The sequence below is a fragment of the Rhinatrema bivittatum genome, chromosome 5 (assembly GCF_901001135.1).
Source record: "Rhinatrema bivittatum chromosome 5, aRhiBiv1.1, whole genome shotgun sequence".
Classification (NCBI taxonomy): domain Eukaryota; kingdom Metazoa; phylum Chordata; class Amphibia; order Gymnophiona; family Rhinatrematidae; genus Rhinatrema; species Rhinatrema bivittatum.
Window position 1 is genome coordinate 295352661 of NC_042619.1, and position 20243 is coordinate 295372903.

Consider the following 20243-nt stretch of genomic DNA (forward strand, 5'->3'; position numbering starts at 1 on the left):
GGGAACCAAAAGAGTCCCTATACATATAGGGCTGGATTTTAAAAGGGTTACGCGCATAAGGTACAAGCGTAACCCTTTTAAAACCCCCCTGCGCGTGCCGAGCCTATTTTGCATAGGCTCGGTGGCGCGCGCAAGCCCCGGGACGCGCGTAAGTCCCGGGGCTTGCCTGGGGGGGGCGTGTCGGGGGGCGTGTCGGGAGTGACGCGGCGTTTTCAGGGCGTGCCCTGGGGCGTGTTTCCAGCTTGGGGGCGTTTCGGGGGCGTGGCCATGTGTCCCGACACAGCGGCCTGTGTCGGGGCCTGCCGCGCCGGTGCGCATAAGTTACTACTGTCCGGAGGCAGTAGTAACTTTTAAGATAAAGGAAGGGAGGGGGTTTAGATAGGGCCGGGGGGGTGGGTTAGGTAGGGAAGGGAGAGGAAGGTGCGGGGGGGTAAATGGAAAGTTCCTTCCGAGGCTGCTCCGATTTCAGAGCAGCCTCGGAGGGAACGGGCAGCGCGCGCAGTGCTCGGTGTGCGCAAGGTGCACAAATGTGCACCCCCCTTGCGCCGACCCCCAGTGGGTGTACATTTCTCTCACATACAGAGTGGGAGAAGGAGGTGGAATTTTCAGAAGGCATGCCTCTAGTTAAAAACTCATTTATCTACGAAAAACCTGAAAATTGCTTCCTATGTAGTTATGATGTCTGAATAACTTTCCCCCGTTGTAGCTTTTGCACCTCTGTCAAATTTAAAAGAAAAGGTTTCATACCACTGTGACATCTAAAAGGAGTTTTTGCTCCTTTGATTTTTGAAAGTTAAATGTAGACATTTTGTAATAACTTAAAGAAAAGACTTACTATATTTTTTTCTCATAATTGTGGTGCTATATGATAAGATCCCGGGATTTACTGCTTATATTATGACATTTTAAGTGATGCACTTGATGTGAAACCCTAAAATATAAGGCAACACTTTTTAAGATTTAACATATCAATTGTTTATAATTAATGCCTATTTTTGAACACTAACTTTTGTTGACTGTTTTTGTAAATTAATTACAGAAATACAAATCAACTTTACTTACGAAGCATATTTATACATGATACAAACTTTTTGTGTACAATGGCAATCGTCTTCATCATGCTGAAACCCAAGGGTATGACCCAGCTCATGGGCATATACAACTGCATTCACTAGTAGACTCGCGTCTGCCAACTGTATAAAGGAACAGAACAAGAAACCTTCATGAAATACTTTATTTGTAGTGCTTTAAAAACACTGCTAGAAATAAACATTTAATTATACAGTAAAGTAATTCCCACTGCCAAAAGGAATATTTTACAGTATCTGCAGTAGCAAAGAAAATTCTTAATTAAATGAAATAATTCAACTGGAAGTTAAAATAAGCCAAACATTAAGACTTTTTCTTTTTGGCTTCTACAAAAAGATAAACAAAGAGAGGTCCATTGTTTAAAGATTTAGAAAGCAGCTTCTGCTTTTTAACCCTCAGTAACAAGACTAAGCATAGGATTCTCTCATGCTGATTCTCAAAAATATTCTTGTTCTTACCACTTATTGTACATCACTTTGCATTTATTTGGAAAAAGTGATTTATAACATTTTAATAAAATGAAATTGGGAACCTTATGCAGATAGAATATCAATATGTGAAAAAGATACATAGTGTAAATCATGAATAAGGTTTCTTTTTTAAGGTATTCATAATGAATGTAAATATTTAGGGGTAGATTTTAAAAGGGTGCGAGTAGGGCTTTTAAAATCCGGCCCCTTTTGATCTTTGATCTTTGAACTCTGATATTTGAACCTTAGTTTCATTATTCTGGCTCCTTGTGGTTCCATGTGCATACCCTAATTGTTTGGACATTCTGTTGCTTGGGTGGGAGGGAGGGCGGGAGGGAGGGGGGTGGGGAATAAAGCTGAGGAGGCGATGTTTACCCTCCCTAAAAAACTGGGGTGTTATGTTCATAAGTTGCAACGTTACTGTCCTGCTGACAGCTGCCGGAATGGCAGTTACATGCCTTTCACATATTGTATGTTTCTGACGCATACCTATAATGTTGTATGTTACTTTTGTTGTCTTCACTATGACTGTTGTTATCTTTGGTTAACACCTGAATAAACATTATTCTACAAAAAAAAAAAAAATCCGGCCCTTATTTTTTTGCTACTTTTTAAAACTCTATTTAAAAAAATGGCAGACACTCAAAAAATTTCTTTCAAAATTCCAGTGCCCAACATCTCACATGCATTTACAATCCACAAGCTTCACAGGTTAGAACTACATATGAATACATTTGGAGCTTACAATCTCTGTTCCCCCTCAACAAAGTGGCAAAAAATATATTACCCAAGTAGCCAAGGTACCTGGCATTCAAATACTGCCAGTAAGGCCCCAAGATTTTATCATACAGGAACAACTTCTTATGAAGAGAAAAGGTTATCTTTTCATTGACAGCTATGTCATGAACCTACTTGAACCAGTGAGAAATTAAAGGCTCTGTTTTCCATTATGTGGCAATTGTAAATCTTGCCGCATGAATAAAATGATCATTCAATTTATGCTGAGAATTAGTTAAAGACAGGTCAGCCCAGAGCCCAAGAAGATATGTGGCAGGCATGAGACTCAATGGATATCCCAGAATATCCACAATTTTGACTTCCATCCATCTTCAAACCCTCTACAATAGGGTATATGTCCATCAGACATGGAAATAGGACCCTGCCTCCCAACAACCCCTCCAGAAGGTTCCTTCTTCTGTTCCTGTGCAGATAAGACTCTTAAATTTCTTCTGGGGGATAAAAGACTCTTGAATTTCTGGGGTGCTCTTCTGAGGGAAAAAAGAAAAAAACCAAAAAAAAAACCCTGCTTGTTTTCTTTCACTATTCTTCTAATTGCTTTGTGCTGCACTAAAATCTGGGCTCTCTGAGCAGTAGAACTTCTGTGTTTTATACCTTTCTCTAGGTCTGTTATTATACAATAATTGTAACTGTTGCTTGCAAACTGTTATTTTTAAGATCCAGTATACCTGCTTTTCTATTATTGTATAGCTGTTCTTTAATAATCTGGTTAATATTGGCACAGAAGTGCTGAGGGGGTCCTTTAATAGGTAAGAACTAGAAGTTTCCTAAGGTGTCCAGTTAAGGCCAGTTTGGGTGTGGCAGAGAAGGTAAATAGTGACCTGGCTGGGCATTGCAGACTACTTGAGGCAGTCCCAGAGAGGTTCCTTCTTCTGTTCCTGTGCAGATAAGACTCTTAAATTTCTTCTGGGGGATAAAAGACTCTTAAATTTCTGGGGTGCTCTTCTGAGGGAAAAAAGAAAAAAACCAAAAAAAAAACCCTGCTTGTTTTCTTTCACTATTCTTCTAATTGCTTTGTGCTGCACTAAAATCTGGGCTCTCTGAGCAGTAGAACTTCTGTGTTTTATACCTTTCTCTAGGTCTGTTATTATACAATAATTGTAACTGTTGCTTGCAAACTGTTATTTTTAAGATCCAGTATACCTGCTTTTCTATTATTGTATAGCTGTTCTTTAATAATCTGGTTAATATTGGCACAGAAGTGCTGAGGGGGTCCTTTAATAGCTAAAGGACTAATAAAGTTCCAGAAAGTGTCCTGCTTGTCCCAGGTTCAACTGTTTCCCACCCACCCCTGGGATTAGATTACTAATATAGACTGTCTAAATTAGCATTAGCAACAAGATCAATTAGTAAGTTAACAGCTAAGGACATACCAATCCAAAACTTAACCAATATGAGAACTATCCAATGCAACTGTTGTAGAGCCTTTATTCTAAGGGAAAGCATCTGGAGACTTGGAGCTTGCCCGATCTGTGCACAGCTCTCTTCTTTGAAAACGGAGCTGACTGAGGTTAAAGCTCAATTAGCTTCAATTAAAAGAATTACACCCATATTGCATTACTCAGAAAATAATTCCCCAACATCAAAGAATAACCAGGAGTCAAGAAAAAGAAATACAGTAGACTCAGGTAGGATAACACATGTGTCCCACAGTCACCCATTCTTGACAGATGGGAAGCCAACAAGTATACCCCCCCACTCAATCAGTTCATCAAGTAAATCATTAAAAAACAGGATCACAGTGGGCTCTGGTAGAATTAGACCTGTAACAAGGAGACACACACAGTATCAAATGCAACAAGAACATAAAGCCCTCCCTATATTAACTGAAGAAATTCTAGAGAAAAACATTGAGATGGATAACTCTGTCATCAATGGCACAACTGCAAAAGGAACGAGTAAAGTGAATAACAAATCTCAACTAAAGTCTCATAAGGAGTACAGGAAAAGCAATAACCGTAAAGAGAGTACCTGGAAAGCTATGACTACAAATGCTCATAGTTTGGGAAATAAAATCCCAGATCTGCAGGCCCTAATGACAGAGGCAGAACTGGACATAGTTGCTATCACAGAGACATGGTTCACAGAATCTCATGATTGGGATACGGCAATACCAGGCTATAATTTGTTAAGGAAGGACAGAGTGGATAGAAAAGGGGGAGGTGTGGCTCTTTATGTCAGAAATAATATCCAAGCATCTGAGCTGCAAGGAAGTTGGGGCAAGGAAGAAGCACTATGGCTAGACCTAAAAACAGATGATGGAGCATCCATTTATATTGGAGTGGTTTACAGGCCTCCAAACCAAAAGGAAGAGCTGGACAGAGATCTGGTTGAAGACATCCATAAGATAGGTAAGAAAGGGGAAGTGGTGAACATTGGTGACTTTAATATGCCAGATGTAGACTGGAAAATCCCATCTGCAGAATCTAAAAACAGTAGAGCAATACTGGATGCCATGCAAGTATCTTTGTTCAAACAAATGGTATTGGAACCCACGAGAGAAGGAACTATTCTCGACTTAGTGCTCAATAATGGAGAAATCGTCTCTGATGTCAAGGTGAGCGCCCACCTCAGCACCAGTGATCATCAAACGGTATGGTTTAATATCACTAAAAGAATATGGAAAAGGAGCACAAAGACCAGAGTTTTACAGTTCAAAAACACAGACTTTGAGGAAATGGGGAAGTACCTAGAGGAAGAACTAAATGGATGGGAAAATGAGAGAGATGTGGATCAACAGTGGACCAATCTAAAAGGAGCAATCGCCAAGGCAACTGCTCTATATGTTAGAAATGTAAAGAAAAGCAAAAGAAAAATGAAACCTATCTGGTTCTCAAAGGAGGTGGCTGACAAAATTAAAGCTAAAAGAACTGCATACAAGAAATACAAAAGATCCCAAAGGAAGGAGCACAAAGAAGAATATTTGTATCAACTGAGGGAGACAAAGAAATTAATCAAGTTGGCAAAAAGTCAAGCAGAAGAGAGGATTGCCAAGGAGATAAAATATGGTGACAAAACATTTTTCAGATACATCAGCGAAAAGAGAAAGGTCCAAAGTGGTATAGTGAAATTGAAAGGTGGAAATGATCAATGTGTGGAGGGAGACGAAGAAATGGCAGAAATATTAAACGAATACTTCAGCTCTGTGTTCACTAAAGAAGACCCTGGAGAAGGACCATCTCTACACAACAAGAAACTGGAGGGAAGCGGAACAGAGGAAAATCCATTTACAGTAGATGATGTATGGGAAGAGCTAAAGAATCTGAAAGTGGACAAAGCCATGGGGCCTGATGGGATTCATCCAAGGATATTGAGGGAGCTCAGAGATGTGCTGGCGGGACCGCTGTGCGACCTGTTCAATAGATCCCTAGAAACGGGAGTGGTGCCGAGTGATTGGAGAAGAGCGGTGGTGGTCCCGCTTCACAAGAGTGGGAACAGAGAGGAGGCTGGTAACTACAGACCGGTTAGCCTCACTTCAGTGGTGGGAAAAGTAATGGAGTCACTGTTGAAAGAGAGAATAGTGAACTATCTACAGTCCGGAGAATTGATGGACCAGAGGCAGCATGGATTCACCAGAGGAAGATCCTGTCAGACAAATCTGATTGACTTTTTTGACTGGGTAACCAAGGAATTGGATAGAGGAAGAGCGCTCGATATCATATACTTGGATTTCAGCAAAGCTTTTGATACGGTTCCGCACAGGAGACTGGTGAATAAAACGAGAAGCTTGGGAGTGAGTGCCGAGGTGGTGACCTGGATTGCAAATTGGTTGACGGGCAGAAGACAATGTGTGATGGTAAATGGAACCTTCTCTGAAGAGAGAGCGGTTTTAAGTGGTGTACCGCAAGGATCGGTGTTGGGACCGGTCCTGTTCAATATCTTTGTGAGCGACATTGCGGACGGGATAGAAGGTAAGGTTTGTCTTTTTGCGGATGACACTAAGATCTGCAACAGAGTGGACACGCCGGAAGGAGTGGAGAGAATGAGACGGGATCTAAGGAAACTGGAAGATTGGTCGAAGATATGGCAGCTGAGATTCAATGCCAAGAAGTGCAAAGTCATGCATATGGGGAGTGGAAATCCAAATGAACTGTATTCAATGGGGGGGGAAAGGCTGATGTGCACGGAGCAGGAGAGGGACCTTGGGGTGATGGTGTCTAATGATCTGAAGTCGGCGAAACAATGCGACAAGGCGATAGCTAAAGCCAGAAGAATGCTGGGCTGCATAGAGAGAGGAATATCGAGTAAGAAAAGGGAAGTGATTATTCCCTTGTACAGGTCCTTGGTGAGGCCTCACCTGGAGTACTGTGTTCAGTTCTGGAGACCGTACCTTCAAAAAGACAAAGACAAGATGGAGGCGGTACAGAGAAGGGCGACCAGGAAGGTGGAGGATCTTCATCGGATGACGTACGAGGAGAGATTGAAGAATCTAAATATGTACACCCTGGAGGAAAGGAGGAGCAGAGGTGATATGATACAGACTTTCAGATACTTGAAAGGTGTTAATGATCAAAAGACAACGACAAACCTTTTCCTAAGGAAAAAAATCAGCAGAACCAGGGGTCACGATTTGAAGCTCCAGGGAGGAAGATTCAGAACCAATGTCAGGAAGTATTTCTTCACGGAGAGGGTGGTGGATGCCTGGAATGCCCTTCCGGAGGATGTGGTGAAGACCAGAACTGTGAAGGACTTCAAAGGGGCGTGGGATAAACACTGTGGATCCATAAAGTCAAGAGGCTGCCAATGAAGAGTGGGTGACTCGCCAGAATGATGGCTACTGCCTGGAGTCAATACCCTTATTAAATAAACATACACAGGCGAGACTCCAACATCGCTCTAAGCTTCAACAGCAAGAGGAAATGTGGAAAAAAGGATTCACACTCACAAAGAGGGGAGTAGCTGGCTTGTTACGGCGGTTACTACCCCAAATCAAATAAGCCTGATACTTCACTTTCAATGCATATACAGCATAGTTCTCTGATTCAACGGCAGGGGAGAAGAAAAGAGGGTTCGCACTCACAAAGCGGGGAGTAGCTGGCTTGTTACGGCGGTTACTACCCCAAACCAAATGGGCCTGATACTTCACTTTCGATGCACATCCAGCATGGCTCTCTGCTTCAACGGCATGGGAGAAGACTTATACGTCACGCATATCCAGCATAGCTCCCTGCTTCAACGGCAGGGGAGAAGAAAAACAACCAATAAGGGCTAATAACATAGTCTGGGTAAAACAAATAAGCATGGGTGCAGCTTGCTTATTGCGGCGGCTACTACCCCAAACTAATCAAGCTAGATATTTCACTTGGATGCAGCTCCATCACTGCTCTCTACATTAAAGGTGGGGATGGAAGGGAAATAGAACCAAGAGCTAAGAGAAACAGATAAGTATGTGAGAAAATATGTGTGAAGCTTGCTGGGCAGACTAGATGGGCCATTTGGTCTTCTTCTGCCGTCATTTCTATGTTTCTATGTTAAGAGAATTTTGTGAAGTAGAAAGCATATCTGTAAGTATGTTCTCCTCAGAAGTTTGACAATAATGGCAGGATAGGAGACAATAAACATGAAAAAGCACAGAATTCTAATGAATCTCTCTACTGTAAGGGTGTCAGCAACCTGAGAAGCCAGTGTAAGACACCTTTCAAGTGTTTGCCTGATCTACTCAATCATCCATCCAGAGAGAACAATATAGACAAAATATAGAAAGGAAAGAAATTCTTTTTTCTGTATTTTTTTTTTTTTTTTGCAATTTAAAATCCTCTGTTCCGAGGCAAAAACAAAGTCAGCATGCACAATAATATTTCAAATAGAAAAAAACCCATGCTTGAGAGTCTCATACGTACGATGGAAGTTGTAGAACCATGGGAGCCAGAAATGTATCTATTAACTGGGATAATAGTTCTAGCAAAGAACCCTAGCTAGATACTATAGGTTTACCCAGGGGATTTTTGGCATTCTTGTGAATCTTAGGCAGTGTGTAAAAAAATTTAGCTTCCCTAGGGGTGAGAAAACCGGCTGAAAGGCCAGTTATCTGATCAATTTGAGATTGTAGCTCTGTTGTAGGATCATTTGTTAAAGGCCAGTAGTAAGTCTGATCTGTTAATCATCTGGGTATTTCCACCAAGTACATCTGGCGGTCCATCACTACTATTGTCCCACACTTATCGGCTGGTTTTATGACAATCGATGCATGCGCTGTGAGGTCTTGTAGGGCTGTTGATTCCTCCTTGGATAAATTGTAGGTGCGTCTACATGGTTTGTGGAAAAGATATTGGACCTCATGAGTAACAACAGATCCTGGAAGAGTGAAATCTGAGCAAAGGATAATTAACAGCAGGGTGTTGGGTGTTGGAAGTTGTGGGACTTCAAAAGTGAATAAAACAAGGATTTAGTTTTCTTTTAAAAAAACAGGCCTCTGTATTTACAGCCATACAAAAGAGCCATGCACTAGCAGTTCTTAAATAAAATTTATTATGAACCAGGCGCTGTAGGTAGATTGCTGGTAAAACATGTAATCAGATAGTGACCAAAAAACAAGTGACTGATTGGCTTACAGATCAAGATGTTTATTCACTACACAAACCTGATAGGGTACATTTTAAAAGAAACAAAAGGTGATGAGCTGCATGCAATGTAATTTGCATGAGCATGCCCAAACTTGCACAACCGGATGTAGAAGTAAGCATGTGATAGAGGTCACGTGAGAATATAATCTCCAGACAGAAGGGCAGTAGCTGTTCATGAAAAGCTTTAGCTTTGTGATCCTGAAAATAAAATAATGGATGTGTATGAGACCCCTAAACGGCCGGAAATGGAAAGCAAGCAGCAGCCAAAACTAAAGAGGTGCCATAAGTGAAGAGGCCTTCTGAAGGATGTTGAAACAGAAGTTGATACACCAGTGCACAAATCGTACTCTTGCAGGAAGAGATGCGCCGATGAAATGACCTGCTGCACCAAGCCACATTAGTTGATGAAGAACCAACACACCTAGAGGATATATATGAAATGCTTATGTTCAGACAACACTTTTTATTAAATATATTAATTCAAAACAATTATTTAAACCTTCCTAATACATAGGATCACCTATCTAAGCGGACTATTAATTCTTAAAATCCATCATACATTCATTACCCTACATTCACACTATACATCCATACCCAATCATACCCTCATAATAAAACCACCAGCAACTCCTAATGTGAATTGAATCTATCAAACATATCTTCACATGAAAAATGGGTAGTAAAACTACCTCACAGTTAAATATTAATTAGAGTGTGTTAATTAATATTGTCTACTTTCATCTCCAACGAAGATCTTGTTTCACCCGTTGTGACGGGCTTCCTCAGGGAGTCCTTATAATCACAAGCAACTACCCTTCTTCATATGGATGTATAATCTGAGTTATGTTTCTGATATTCTAAATTGATCAACTTCTTCCTTAAATTTCATCACTATGTCACCGCATATAGATAGGATCCTGCATTGCATCACCCCGACTTCTTAAAATCATACACCATAAATGTATCCAGCGTAATATTCCTTCACCATCCGCTGCTTCCTGTGTGTTTCATAACTTGATGCATTTAAATATCCAAATGAAGAGCAAACATTTCACAGTATGTTTTCACCCGCGGTCCTCTAAACCTTCCAACGATCTCCTTTCAACGGTCTCCAAAAACGCAAAAACCACTTATGCCATTGTGATGCATCACAATGGCATAAGTCCATATGAAGAAGGGTAGTTGCTTGTGATTATAAGGACTCCCTGAGGAAGCCCGTCACAACGGGTGAAACGAGATCTTCGTTGGAGATGAAAGTAGACAATATTAATTAACACACTCTAATTAATATTTAACTGTGAGGTAGTTTTACTACCCGTTTTTCATGTGAAGATATGTTTGATAGATTCAATTCACATTAGGAGTTGCTGGTGGTTTTATTATGAGGGTATGATTGGGTATGGATGTATAGTGTGAATGTAGGGTAATGAATGTATGATGGATTTTAGGAGTTAAGAGTCCGCTTAGATAGGTGATCCTATGTATTAGGAAGGTTTAAATAATTGTTTTGAATTAATATATTTAATAAAAAGTGTTGTCTGAACATAAGCATTTCATATATATCCTCTAGGTGTGTTGGTTCTTTATAATAAAGATAGAGGGACTGCACGATTATTGTCAACATTAGTTGATGAAGCAGATTATTTGCTGGAAAAGCTTGAGTGTAAGGTAAGAAAATTTCTTTCATTGTAGTCAAGCATTTTAGGGGGTTGGGTTCTATCTATAATAGATACCTTGTTTAGAAGAGGTTTTTAATTTAAGGTTTACATTACATTTTATAGAAAAATGAAGGATCTTCACAAACAGAAGACTAAGGGGACACACCAGATATCAACATGACCTGTATGTGCTGTTTTTGCCCAAACATCAAAGAACCACCAACCTCGCCATGATGACTGCGACGCTGTCTCATTGATGAACCGAGTCAGGTGGGCCATAGTTGTGTTTATTGGACTGCCTCTGACATCCAGGAAAAATTAAGGACCGTTTGTACCAGGTTGTCCATAGAATGTGTTTTGAATCTTATTTTATTAGCAGCATATAAAAGAGGTGTATTAAGTCTAAACAATGATGATTTGAATCTGATCTACCTTATACATTGTGGGGTACATTTTAAAACACAGCATGTGCGTGTACAAAAATACGCCGAATTTTATAAGATACGCACATAGCCGCACGTATCTTATAAAATCCGGGGTCGGCGCGCGCAAGGGGGTGCACATTTGTGCAACCTGCGCACGCCGAGCCCTGCGCGCGCTGCCCGTTCTCTCTGAGGCCGCTCCAAAATCGGAGCGGCCTCGGAGGGAACTTTCCTTCCACCTCCCTCCACCTTCCCCTCCCTTCCCCTACCTAACCCCTCCCCAGCCCTCTCTAAACCCCCCCCCCCACCTCTGTCGCACAAGTTACGCCTGCTCGAAGCAGGCGTAACTTTGTGTGCGCCGGGCCGGCTGCCACGTGCCATGTCCCAGTCCAGGGGCTGGTCTGGAGGCTGCGGCCACGCCCCCGGAATGCCCCGGGCTGAAACCACGCCCGGATGACACGCTGACCGCGTCACACCCCCTGACGCCCCCCGATAACGCGCCGGCCGCGTCACGCCCCCGACACGCCCACCCCAAGAAAGCCCCGGGACTTGCGCGCGCCGTAAGCCTATGCAATATAGGCTCGGCGCGCGCAGGGGCGTTTTAAAAGGGTTACGCCCGTAACCCTTTTAAAATCCGGCCCTGTGTGAAAAATGCTCTAAATCCTGTAGAAAAACTAAACAGTATGCTTAGACCTACAGATGAGATTTTAATGATGAAATATATAAATGCCATCATCTCTGGGTGTAAGCACCAGTCCTTTTTTAAAAATGCATAATAAAACAAACAATGTTTGCCAGTAATGTTTTTCTTGTCTGTATTTTCAGAAGTGTGTATTGAACATGAAATACTTTGGATATTTAATATATTTTGCCATGTGTATAAATTAGTTAATAAAAAAACATATAAAAACAACTAATAAACAAATATATATCTGAATTAACAAAATGTGTCAATCGTGATATAAGGATCTATGGAAGGTTTTGGGGGTGCTACAAGGGGGGATACCTTATGGTTTTATTAAGTCTCATTGATAACAATGCACAGACTGTAAAATGGATGATACATCAACCATTTCATTAACTAAGGCATGAACATTGCAATGACCTAAGTGTGGGGGTAGTCTGCACTCAAGATCTGTAAATGGTTAATCTAATCAGAGTGAGACCATGTATAATGTGTAACCTTTGGAGGAAAAAACAAGAGGTCTGGATGACAAGCCATTCAAGAGAGAACGGCCTGTTGTAGACAATATAGTTGTTCAACATATGACAGTTAGGGCAGTCAGTTTTGTGTTACAATACACAATTTTTTAGGATTGCTGTGTGGGAGGGATGAAGGAATACACAGAGGGGTGACCATTAAAGCACTGAAAAGCTCATCAGTCTATAGTTTGTAACGTGCCCCCAAGACCTAAAGAGACAATGTTAACACTCTACCTTTCATTTATTTATTTATTTATTTTTTATAGACCGACATTCGATCTCAATTGAGATATCACACCGGTTTACATTCAGGTACTGTAGGTATTTCTCTATCCCCAGAGGGCTTACAATCTGAGTTTTTGTACCTGAGGCAATGGAGGGTAAAGTGACTTGCCCAAGGTCACAAGGAGCGACAGCAGGACTCGAACCCTGGTCTCCTGGTTCATGAACAAAAGGGGGTGTATATTGTAATGACACAGGTGTGAGTAGATATATGGACTCAAGATCTGTGAATGGTTAATCTGAGGGAGAAACAATGACCAGGAACCATTAAATCACAGAAGGTTCAACAGACTTTAGTTTTGTGAAATGGCTTCAGATCTAAAGAGGCCTATAAATATAATATAAATATAAATATAAAGGCCTATAAATGATCATCCAATCAAAAGAACTATCTTACACTATAAGGGGGGGGGGGAGGGGGCGGGGTTGTGATAGTTGTAGCAGATACTCATCACATGACAGAGAGGGGCCAGATAGCTTTTGTGTTACAATACACAAGTTTTGAGGGTTGTTAGTTGTTATGTCCTTATGATAGAAATAAAAGGTATAGCTAGTGACCAGAAATGTTCATCAGTCTGCAGTTTGTAAGACCTAAAGAGTTTGAATCAGAAATAGATTCTTCAAACAGAAGTCTGGATTTATTAATAAATTGTCACTCACTAAATGGAGGCAGCAAAGAAAAGTGAAAGATGGGTTAATAATTTTATTGTATCTTTTGTTTTTAGATATGATTTTAAAACTCTGGTAAAAAAAAGAAAAAGTGTGTCTGTTTTCTTTTTATTATTAAAACAAGAAAATATTACAAGAACAGATATAGGGTTGAACACAGACCAGCAGCCTGGTTGCAACAAGGCCTCAGAGCAAAAAAACAAAAGCCCATGACATTTCTGACCAATAATACAAATGAAGGTAAAAACATTTTTTTCCTTAATGCCTGTGCCCAAATGCCTCTTTTCCTCCACAGCATGCATCAAAGCAGAGAGCTATGTTGCAAAGCATCAAAAGCATGTGTGACCCCATTTTTTTTATTATTATTATTTGTAATTTTTAGAACGTGACCGCCCCGGGCCATAACCACGCCCCCGGGCCCGCCCCTGAAACACCGCGCCGACCGGGCCCGCCCCCGACACGCCCCCCTCGCCAAACCCCAGGACTTACGCGAGTCCCGGGGCTCTGCGCGCGCCGGTAGGCCTATGTAAAATAGGCGCACCGGCGCGCAGGGCCCTGTTCGCCTAAATCCGCCTGGATTTAGGCGGATTTAGGCGAGCAGGGCTCTTAAAATCCGCCCCTTTGTGAGAAGTTGGAGCCATGATTTAGAAAAATTTAATGGCGTACTTTATTCAGAGGAATTTTGTTTTATTAATATAAAGAGAATAACCTCATTCATAGATGTGCAAGACATTGTGAGGCAAGGCACACAGCATGTTCTAAATGAAATAAGCAATAGAGTTTCATCTAATGATTATGTTCAGGTGCATTTACATTCTACAGGTTTTCATAATTCTTTGTATTCAGGAAAGTTAAACCCTCAGGATCTGAATGCTGATGATTTCTTAGATCAAGTTAGTAAAATGCAGAGTTAGAGAGAGATACAGCATGGTGAGACATTCTGTATTGTTGTTCTTGTTATACAGAATCGTACATAAAAAGAGAAGACATTTAATAGACTTGAATAAAACAGGTAACGCTCTATGCTTTGCAGGGAGCCTTGCAGCCCTCATAACACCAATAAAGCTCACAGATGCAGAGCTGTTAGACTATGCTAAAAAACTGCACGCAGAGCTAGCTTGGTCAGAGCATAAAAAAGGTCATGCTAGATGATGTCTCAACATTTGAACATTTAGGTGTAAACATAAGCGGGCGGATTTTAAAAGCCTTGCTCGCCGGCACGCCTATTTTCCATAGGCCGCCGGCGCGCGCAGAGCCACGGGACGCGCATAGGTCCCGGGGTTTTTGGAAGGGGGCGTGTCGGGGCGGGGACCAGATGATGCTGCGTTTCGGGGGCGGGGCGCGGCATTTCGGGGGAGGGACCAGGGCTGTGGTGCCTGCCGTGGGCGTGGTCCAGGCCTCCGGAACAGCCCCCGGGTCGGAGGACGGCGCGCCAGCAGTCTGCTGGCGCGCGTAGATTTACGTCTGCTTCTCGCAGGCGTAAATCTACGGACAAAGGTAAGGGGGGGTTTAGATAGGGCCGGGGGGGTGGGTTAGGTAGAGGAAGGGAGGGGAAGGTGAGGGGAGGGTGAAAGAGAGTTCCCTCTGAGGCCACTCCGATTTCGGAGCGGCCTCGGAGGGAACGGAGGCAGGCTGCGCGGCTCGGCATGCGCCGGCTGCCCAAAATCGGCAGCCTTGCGTGCGCCGATCCCGGATTTTAGAGGATACACGCGGCTATGCGCGTATCTTATAAAATCCAGCGTACTTTTGTTTGCGCCTGCTGCGCAAACAAAAGTACGCAATCGCGCTGTTTTTAAAAATCTACCCCAAGGGTTGTGCTTTATACAAAAGAATGGGGTTGCTTTAAGACAAATGACAGACCTGAATTCCATAAAACTGTTTTTATGTTGCTACACAATGACCATTTTTATGGAATCTTAGATGTAAAAAAGTTCTATGGTGAGCAAAACATCTGTAAATTTTGCCAGAAGCCATACAGTCACAATCATAATTACACATTATTGTGCCATCTCTGCTTAACAGCAATATGTATAGACAATGTTGATGCATGACAGAAATGTCCTAAATGCAGACTGTATTGCCATTCTAAAGAGTGCTTAGAAAGGCACACAGTTCTGGCTTTTCCCACATTTTTTTAATACAGGGCTCATCAAAATTATGTGGGACCTACGCCTGGTATTGAGCATTGTGGAGATAGGAACATGATGCCTGGAGAAAGGAATTTTTAAAGTGGTACAGGGACAGTCAATATAACACCTTTGATTTACAAAAGGAGCTCACCTATTATTGCCAGCAGGATGTGAATTTTCTGAGACAGGCATGTATCTTATTCAGTTCTGAAATCATGGCAATGCCAGAGAGAGAGAGGCAGTTGTAGAGTAGGTTGGCAGATCTAAAACTGTGAAAAGATGTATAGATCCCGTCCATTATATAACACTGGAATCTGTGTGTATGGCTATATACAGGCTTATGTTTTTAGAACTCAAGACCGTGGCACTCGTCCTTCCAGACAACTATCACAGACACACAAAGAGATGTTCAACACTCTCTATCCAGTGGCTGATGTATACAGACGCCGTACAGCAAATACATATCACTCATGCTTTAAAAAGGGGTGAAAAGCAGGTGGGTCCCTATTTTCTTGATGGTTATGCATTTATTGATGGGGTACAAACAGCTTTTGAATTTAATGTCTGCTGTTTTTTCCATGGTTGTCCGAACTGTTATAATTATAAAGACCAGAACCCTTTAACAGCTACAACATTTGTTTTTCTCAATTACAAAACACAAATCACAGCAGATTTCATGAGAAGAAGAGGGTTTGTGGGAACATGAATGGAAGAGAATGATGAAAGAAACTATCAGGGGTTGTGCAGACTTTTGTTATGAACGCTCCTGCCCGCGGGTTCCCCGTGAGCAGGCTCACTCACCCCATGCTGTTTCTTCGCCGAAGCGGCAGGACGCCGCCATCGGCCTGCCCACTCAGCTCAGAGACCGCCCCGGATTCCCCTCTCCATCACGGGTCTTCGGCCCGGATTCCCCTCTCCATCGCAGGTCTTCGGCCCCGGATTCCCCTCTCCATCGTGGGTCTTCGGCCCCCTCAGCGCGGCTGGGAACGCCACCGACGTCATCTTCTTCGAGGTGCTAAGGCCGCATCCCCAGGCTGGCCCGGCAGCTGGAGCCGCCCCCGGGGCTCCCCGCAGTGGCTGGAGCCGCTGCTGACGTCAGGGCCTGCTCCTCAGGCCCTGCCCTGCTTCTTCAGCGTCTGTACATAATGACGACGGTGCAGGCCGCTGTCCGCGGTCCTGCACACCTCCCTGCTGCTTTCCTTAGGCGCCGGCATGTGCCTCTCTTCAACATTTAAAGGGCCAGACACAGGAAGTGAGCTGGCCCCCACCTTCAATGGGATTTCCTGCACCAGCCCTATAAAGGGCTGCTCCGTCAGTCTGTTCTTGGCCTTGCATCGTGGAGACTTCCCTCTGGAGGCTCCTGCCTGCCAGAGCCTTTGTAAGGTCTTCTTGTCTTTGTGGAGCTCCTCGTCTCGTCCGTCTGTATCATGTCAAGTCTTTGTGCCTGAGGTCCTCGTCCAAGTGTCCTGATCTTCATGCCCTGGTGTCTTGTCCTGATCCTCTGTTCCTGATGTTCCAAGTTCCTGGATGTCCTGTTCCTGTGTCTCGTCTTCGCTCTTGAGCCTTCTGGTACCGGCAGGCCGGGGTCCCTCGGATGATGTGTGCCTGAGTGGACTAGCCTACTGGTGGACATCTGTCCTGTGCTCCTGAGCCGTCATGTCCCGCCAGCCATTGTGGAGCTCCGGGCGACTTATGGCTCCGTCGTCATAGTTTCGCCGTGACTGGACTCTTTCCTGCATCTGTCCCGTTCTTCTCGTGGTCCGTGACCAGCCTCTTGGGGCTGTGTAGGGCGCGTAGTGGACAGGGAGGTCCGCGACCAGCCCATTGGGTGTGCCTGTGAAGGTGGGCTGAGTAGGGTGCCCTGAGAGACAATGCAAATGTCCTCCCAGCCTTAGTCAAGTTCCCAGTGTCTCGTCTGTATTCCAAGTTCCTCGTTATGTCAGCACTTCAGTGTCATGTCTCTGATGCCGTTGCATCGACCCTGGTCCGGGATGCTGTTGCATCGACCACTGGTCCGTGATGTCTTCGCATCAGCCTTGGTGTCAAGTCTTCATCTGCGATGCCGTTGCATCGATCCTGGTGTCACGTCTTCATAGTCCTGGTGTCATGTCTTCAACCCAAGTCCTTGTGCCATGTGATGCCGTCGCATCAACCCAAGTCTTCGTGCCATGTGATGCCGTTGCATCAATCTTCATAGTCTTGTCTTCGTGTCAAGGTCCGTCTGCCCACAACCTCAGGCCAGGTCTGCTGCTCCATGCTGCTCGCAGCAGGTCCGAAAGGGCTTGGAATGGTCAGAGGACCATTCAACTTCCAACATCCTCGGATGTTGGCCTTGGGAGCTTGCTGGCCTGGCAGAGAGTAGACCATCAGCCATGGTGAGCCACCATCAACCCTCGGCTCGGCCCGGAAGGTCTGGGTCGGGCTGAGGCCCATGGGCACACTAAACCACCAGAGTATAACAACTTTCTGGTTAAATCTGACCTACTGGGGCATCTCTGGGTACATTAGTACCCAGAGATGCCCTATTTGGTGGTAGAACTAGAGATGTGAATCGTGTGCCAGATCGTCTTAATGATCAGATTCGGCTGGGGGGGGGGGAAATCTGATCGTTAAGATATGTGAATTGGAATCGTTTACGATTCCAATTCACATCGCTAATTTGTTTTTTAGGGAGGCCCGCGCCGCTAAAACAAAAAAACCACCCGACCCTTTAAATCGACCCCCCCTCCCGACCCCCCCAAAACCTTTTAAAATTACCTGGTAGTCCAGGGGGGGCCTCGGGGAGAGATCCAGGGAGGCCTCGGGGAGAGGAGAGATCCAGGGGGGCCTCGGGGAGAGATTTCCCGGCATCAGCTGTTCTTAAAAAAAAAAATGGCGCCGATGCCCCTTTGCCCTTACCATGTGACAGGGTATCCGTGCCATTGGCCGGCCCCTGTCACATGGTAGGAGCACTGGATGGCCGGCGCCATCTTTAAAGATGGCGCCGGCCACTTTACTCATCAGCCCTAATAGTGCCGGTTTTCCCGCCCTCCCCCAAATATTTCCCGTGCCCTATTTAACGATACAATACAAATGCCCCTGACGATAAATCGGGGGCATTTGTATTGTATCGTGCACTCTAACGATTTTGGATGATTTTAAATTATCTGACGATAATTTTAATCATTCAAAAACGATTCACATCCCTAGGTAGAACCAATGCTGTTTGCTTGTACTATAAAGCCAGGCATGGTGAAAAAATACATTACTACGATTTTACCAGTCTATACTCATTTGTCAATAAAACGAAGGAAAATTCAGTTGCCCACCCGCAAATCATTTATGACAGTTTTGGCCCTATTTCAGACTTTTTTGGGTTTGTTAAACCCAAAGGGGCAGATTTTTAAAGGAGCATGTGCGGGGTACATTTGTGCACGCTACCCAGCACGCACAAATGTACACCCGATTTTATATCATGCGCACGCTGCCACACACAGGTATTAAAATCTGGGGTTGGCGCGCGCAAGGGGGTGCATACTTATGAATCTTGCATGCGCTGAGCCCTAGGGGAGGCCCGATAGCTTTCCCCGTTCCCTCCGAGGCCGCTCCGAAATCTTTGTACAACCTTTGTACAACCTTTGTACAACCTTTGTACATAGAAATGTTGTGTAAATATCCTTTTATTACCTTTATGGATTACCTTTCACTCCTCCCACCTTCCCCTCCCTTCCCCTATCTAACCCACCCACCAGCCCTATCTAAATATCCCCCACATTTGTTTTCTAAGTTACACCTGCCCGAGGCAGGTGTAACTTAGAAAACGCACGCGCAAGTTACACCTGCCCGAGGCAGGTGTAACTTGCGCGTGCCGTCTCCCGGCACAGCCGCTGTGCCGGAGGACTCAGGACCACCACCGGACTGCCCCGGACCGCCGCCCTGCCCCCTTCCCACCCTTTTCAAAGCCCTGGAAAATATGCGCGTCCCAGGACTTGTGCGTGCCGCCGAGCCTATGCAAAATAGGCTTGATGTGCGCAAGGGGGGGTTTAAAGGGTTACGCGCGTATCTTACGCATGTAACCCTTTGAAAATCTACCCCAAAGTGTATCCACCACAAAAGATCTTTTTCCCTATATTACCAGTCCATGTGGGTGGTAAGCTCATGTTCCTGCTGTGTCGTACATGTGCTGACAACAGTCAGCAGGATATGTGCACCCACTCGGATGAGGAAAGAGCCCTCATAGGGACTTGATGCACTTGGACATGGATGTGGCTGTTGCAAAAGGGTATGGTTGCTGAAATATAGTTGCTGAAATATGTGAAATATGGCACTTTGAAGTTAAATCTGACAGTCTGTTTTCTGAATACATAAAAATGTATTCATCAAAAACAGGAGGGCTCTGGTTAACCTCAGTGGTGTACCGATGTAAAAAAAATAAAACATGTATATATCTGATTTTTACAAAAAAGGTGTAGTTTTAAGGCCAGAACAGGTTAGTATAAACCCCGCAAAGCGCCAAATTACTAAGCTTTTCTAAAACTCTTTGGGGGGGGGGGAGTTTGGCCAAAGAACAAACCTACCTGTTACAAGTATTGTGAGAGATCCTGATGATCTGTATAAGTATTTGTTTTCATCCAAATATGAGGTTTCAAAAGACTGCAGAGTATTGTCAGGTAATACAAACATCTTCATTGCCTGTTTCACAACTGCTTATTTTCGTTTAGAACTGTACAACCTGCTTGACAGTTTGCAAGAATGTTGTCTGTACCACGATACAGACTCTGTGATATTTGTGAGTCATGAGGGTGACAGTAACCCACCCTTTGGGAGATTATTTAGGTCAGTTGATGAGCAAGATACCCATAGATGAACATATCACAGAGTTTGTATTGGCTGGGCCCAAAATATATGGCTACAAATTGTCCAGCGGAAAGACCTGTATGAAAATGAAAGGGATTACGCTAAATGTAGAAAATTGTAAAAA

At 43.8% G+C, this 20243-nt stretch overlaps 1 protein-coding gene across 2 annotated transcripts in view; it reads right to left on the reverse strand.

Moving 5' to 3' along the window:
• The window catches only part of LOC115092810 (disintegrin and metalloproteinase domain-containing protein 9-like), a 606381-nt gene that overhangs the window by 280362 nt on the left and 305776 nt on the right, over positions 1-20243 (reverse strand). Inside the window, exon 11 of one of the 2 annotated variants that reach the window (XM_029604139.1) lies at positions 1089-1193. In XM_029604139.1, coding sequence (XP_029459999.1) covers positions 1089-1193 — 105 coding nt within the window. Of the gene's footprint in view, positions 1-1062; positions 1194-20243 lie in introns of both variants that reach the window. The other variant, XM_029604138.1, reaches the window with a different exon arrangement.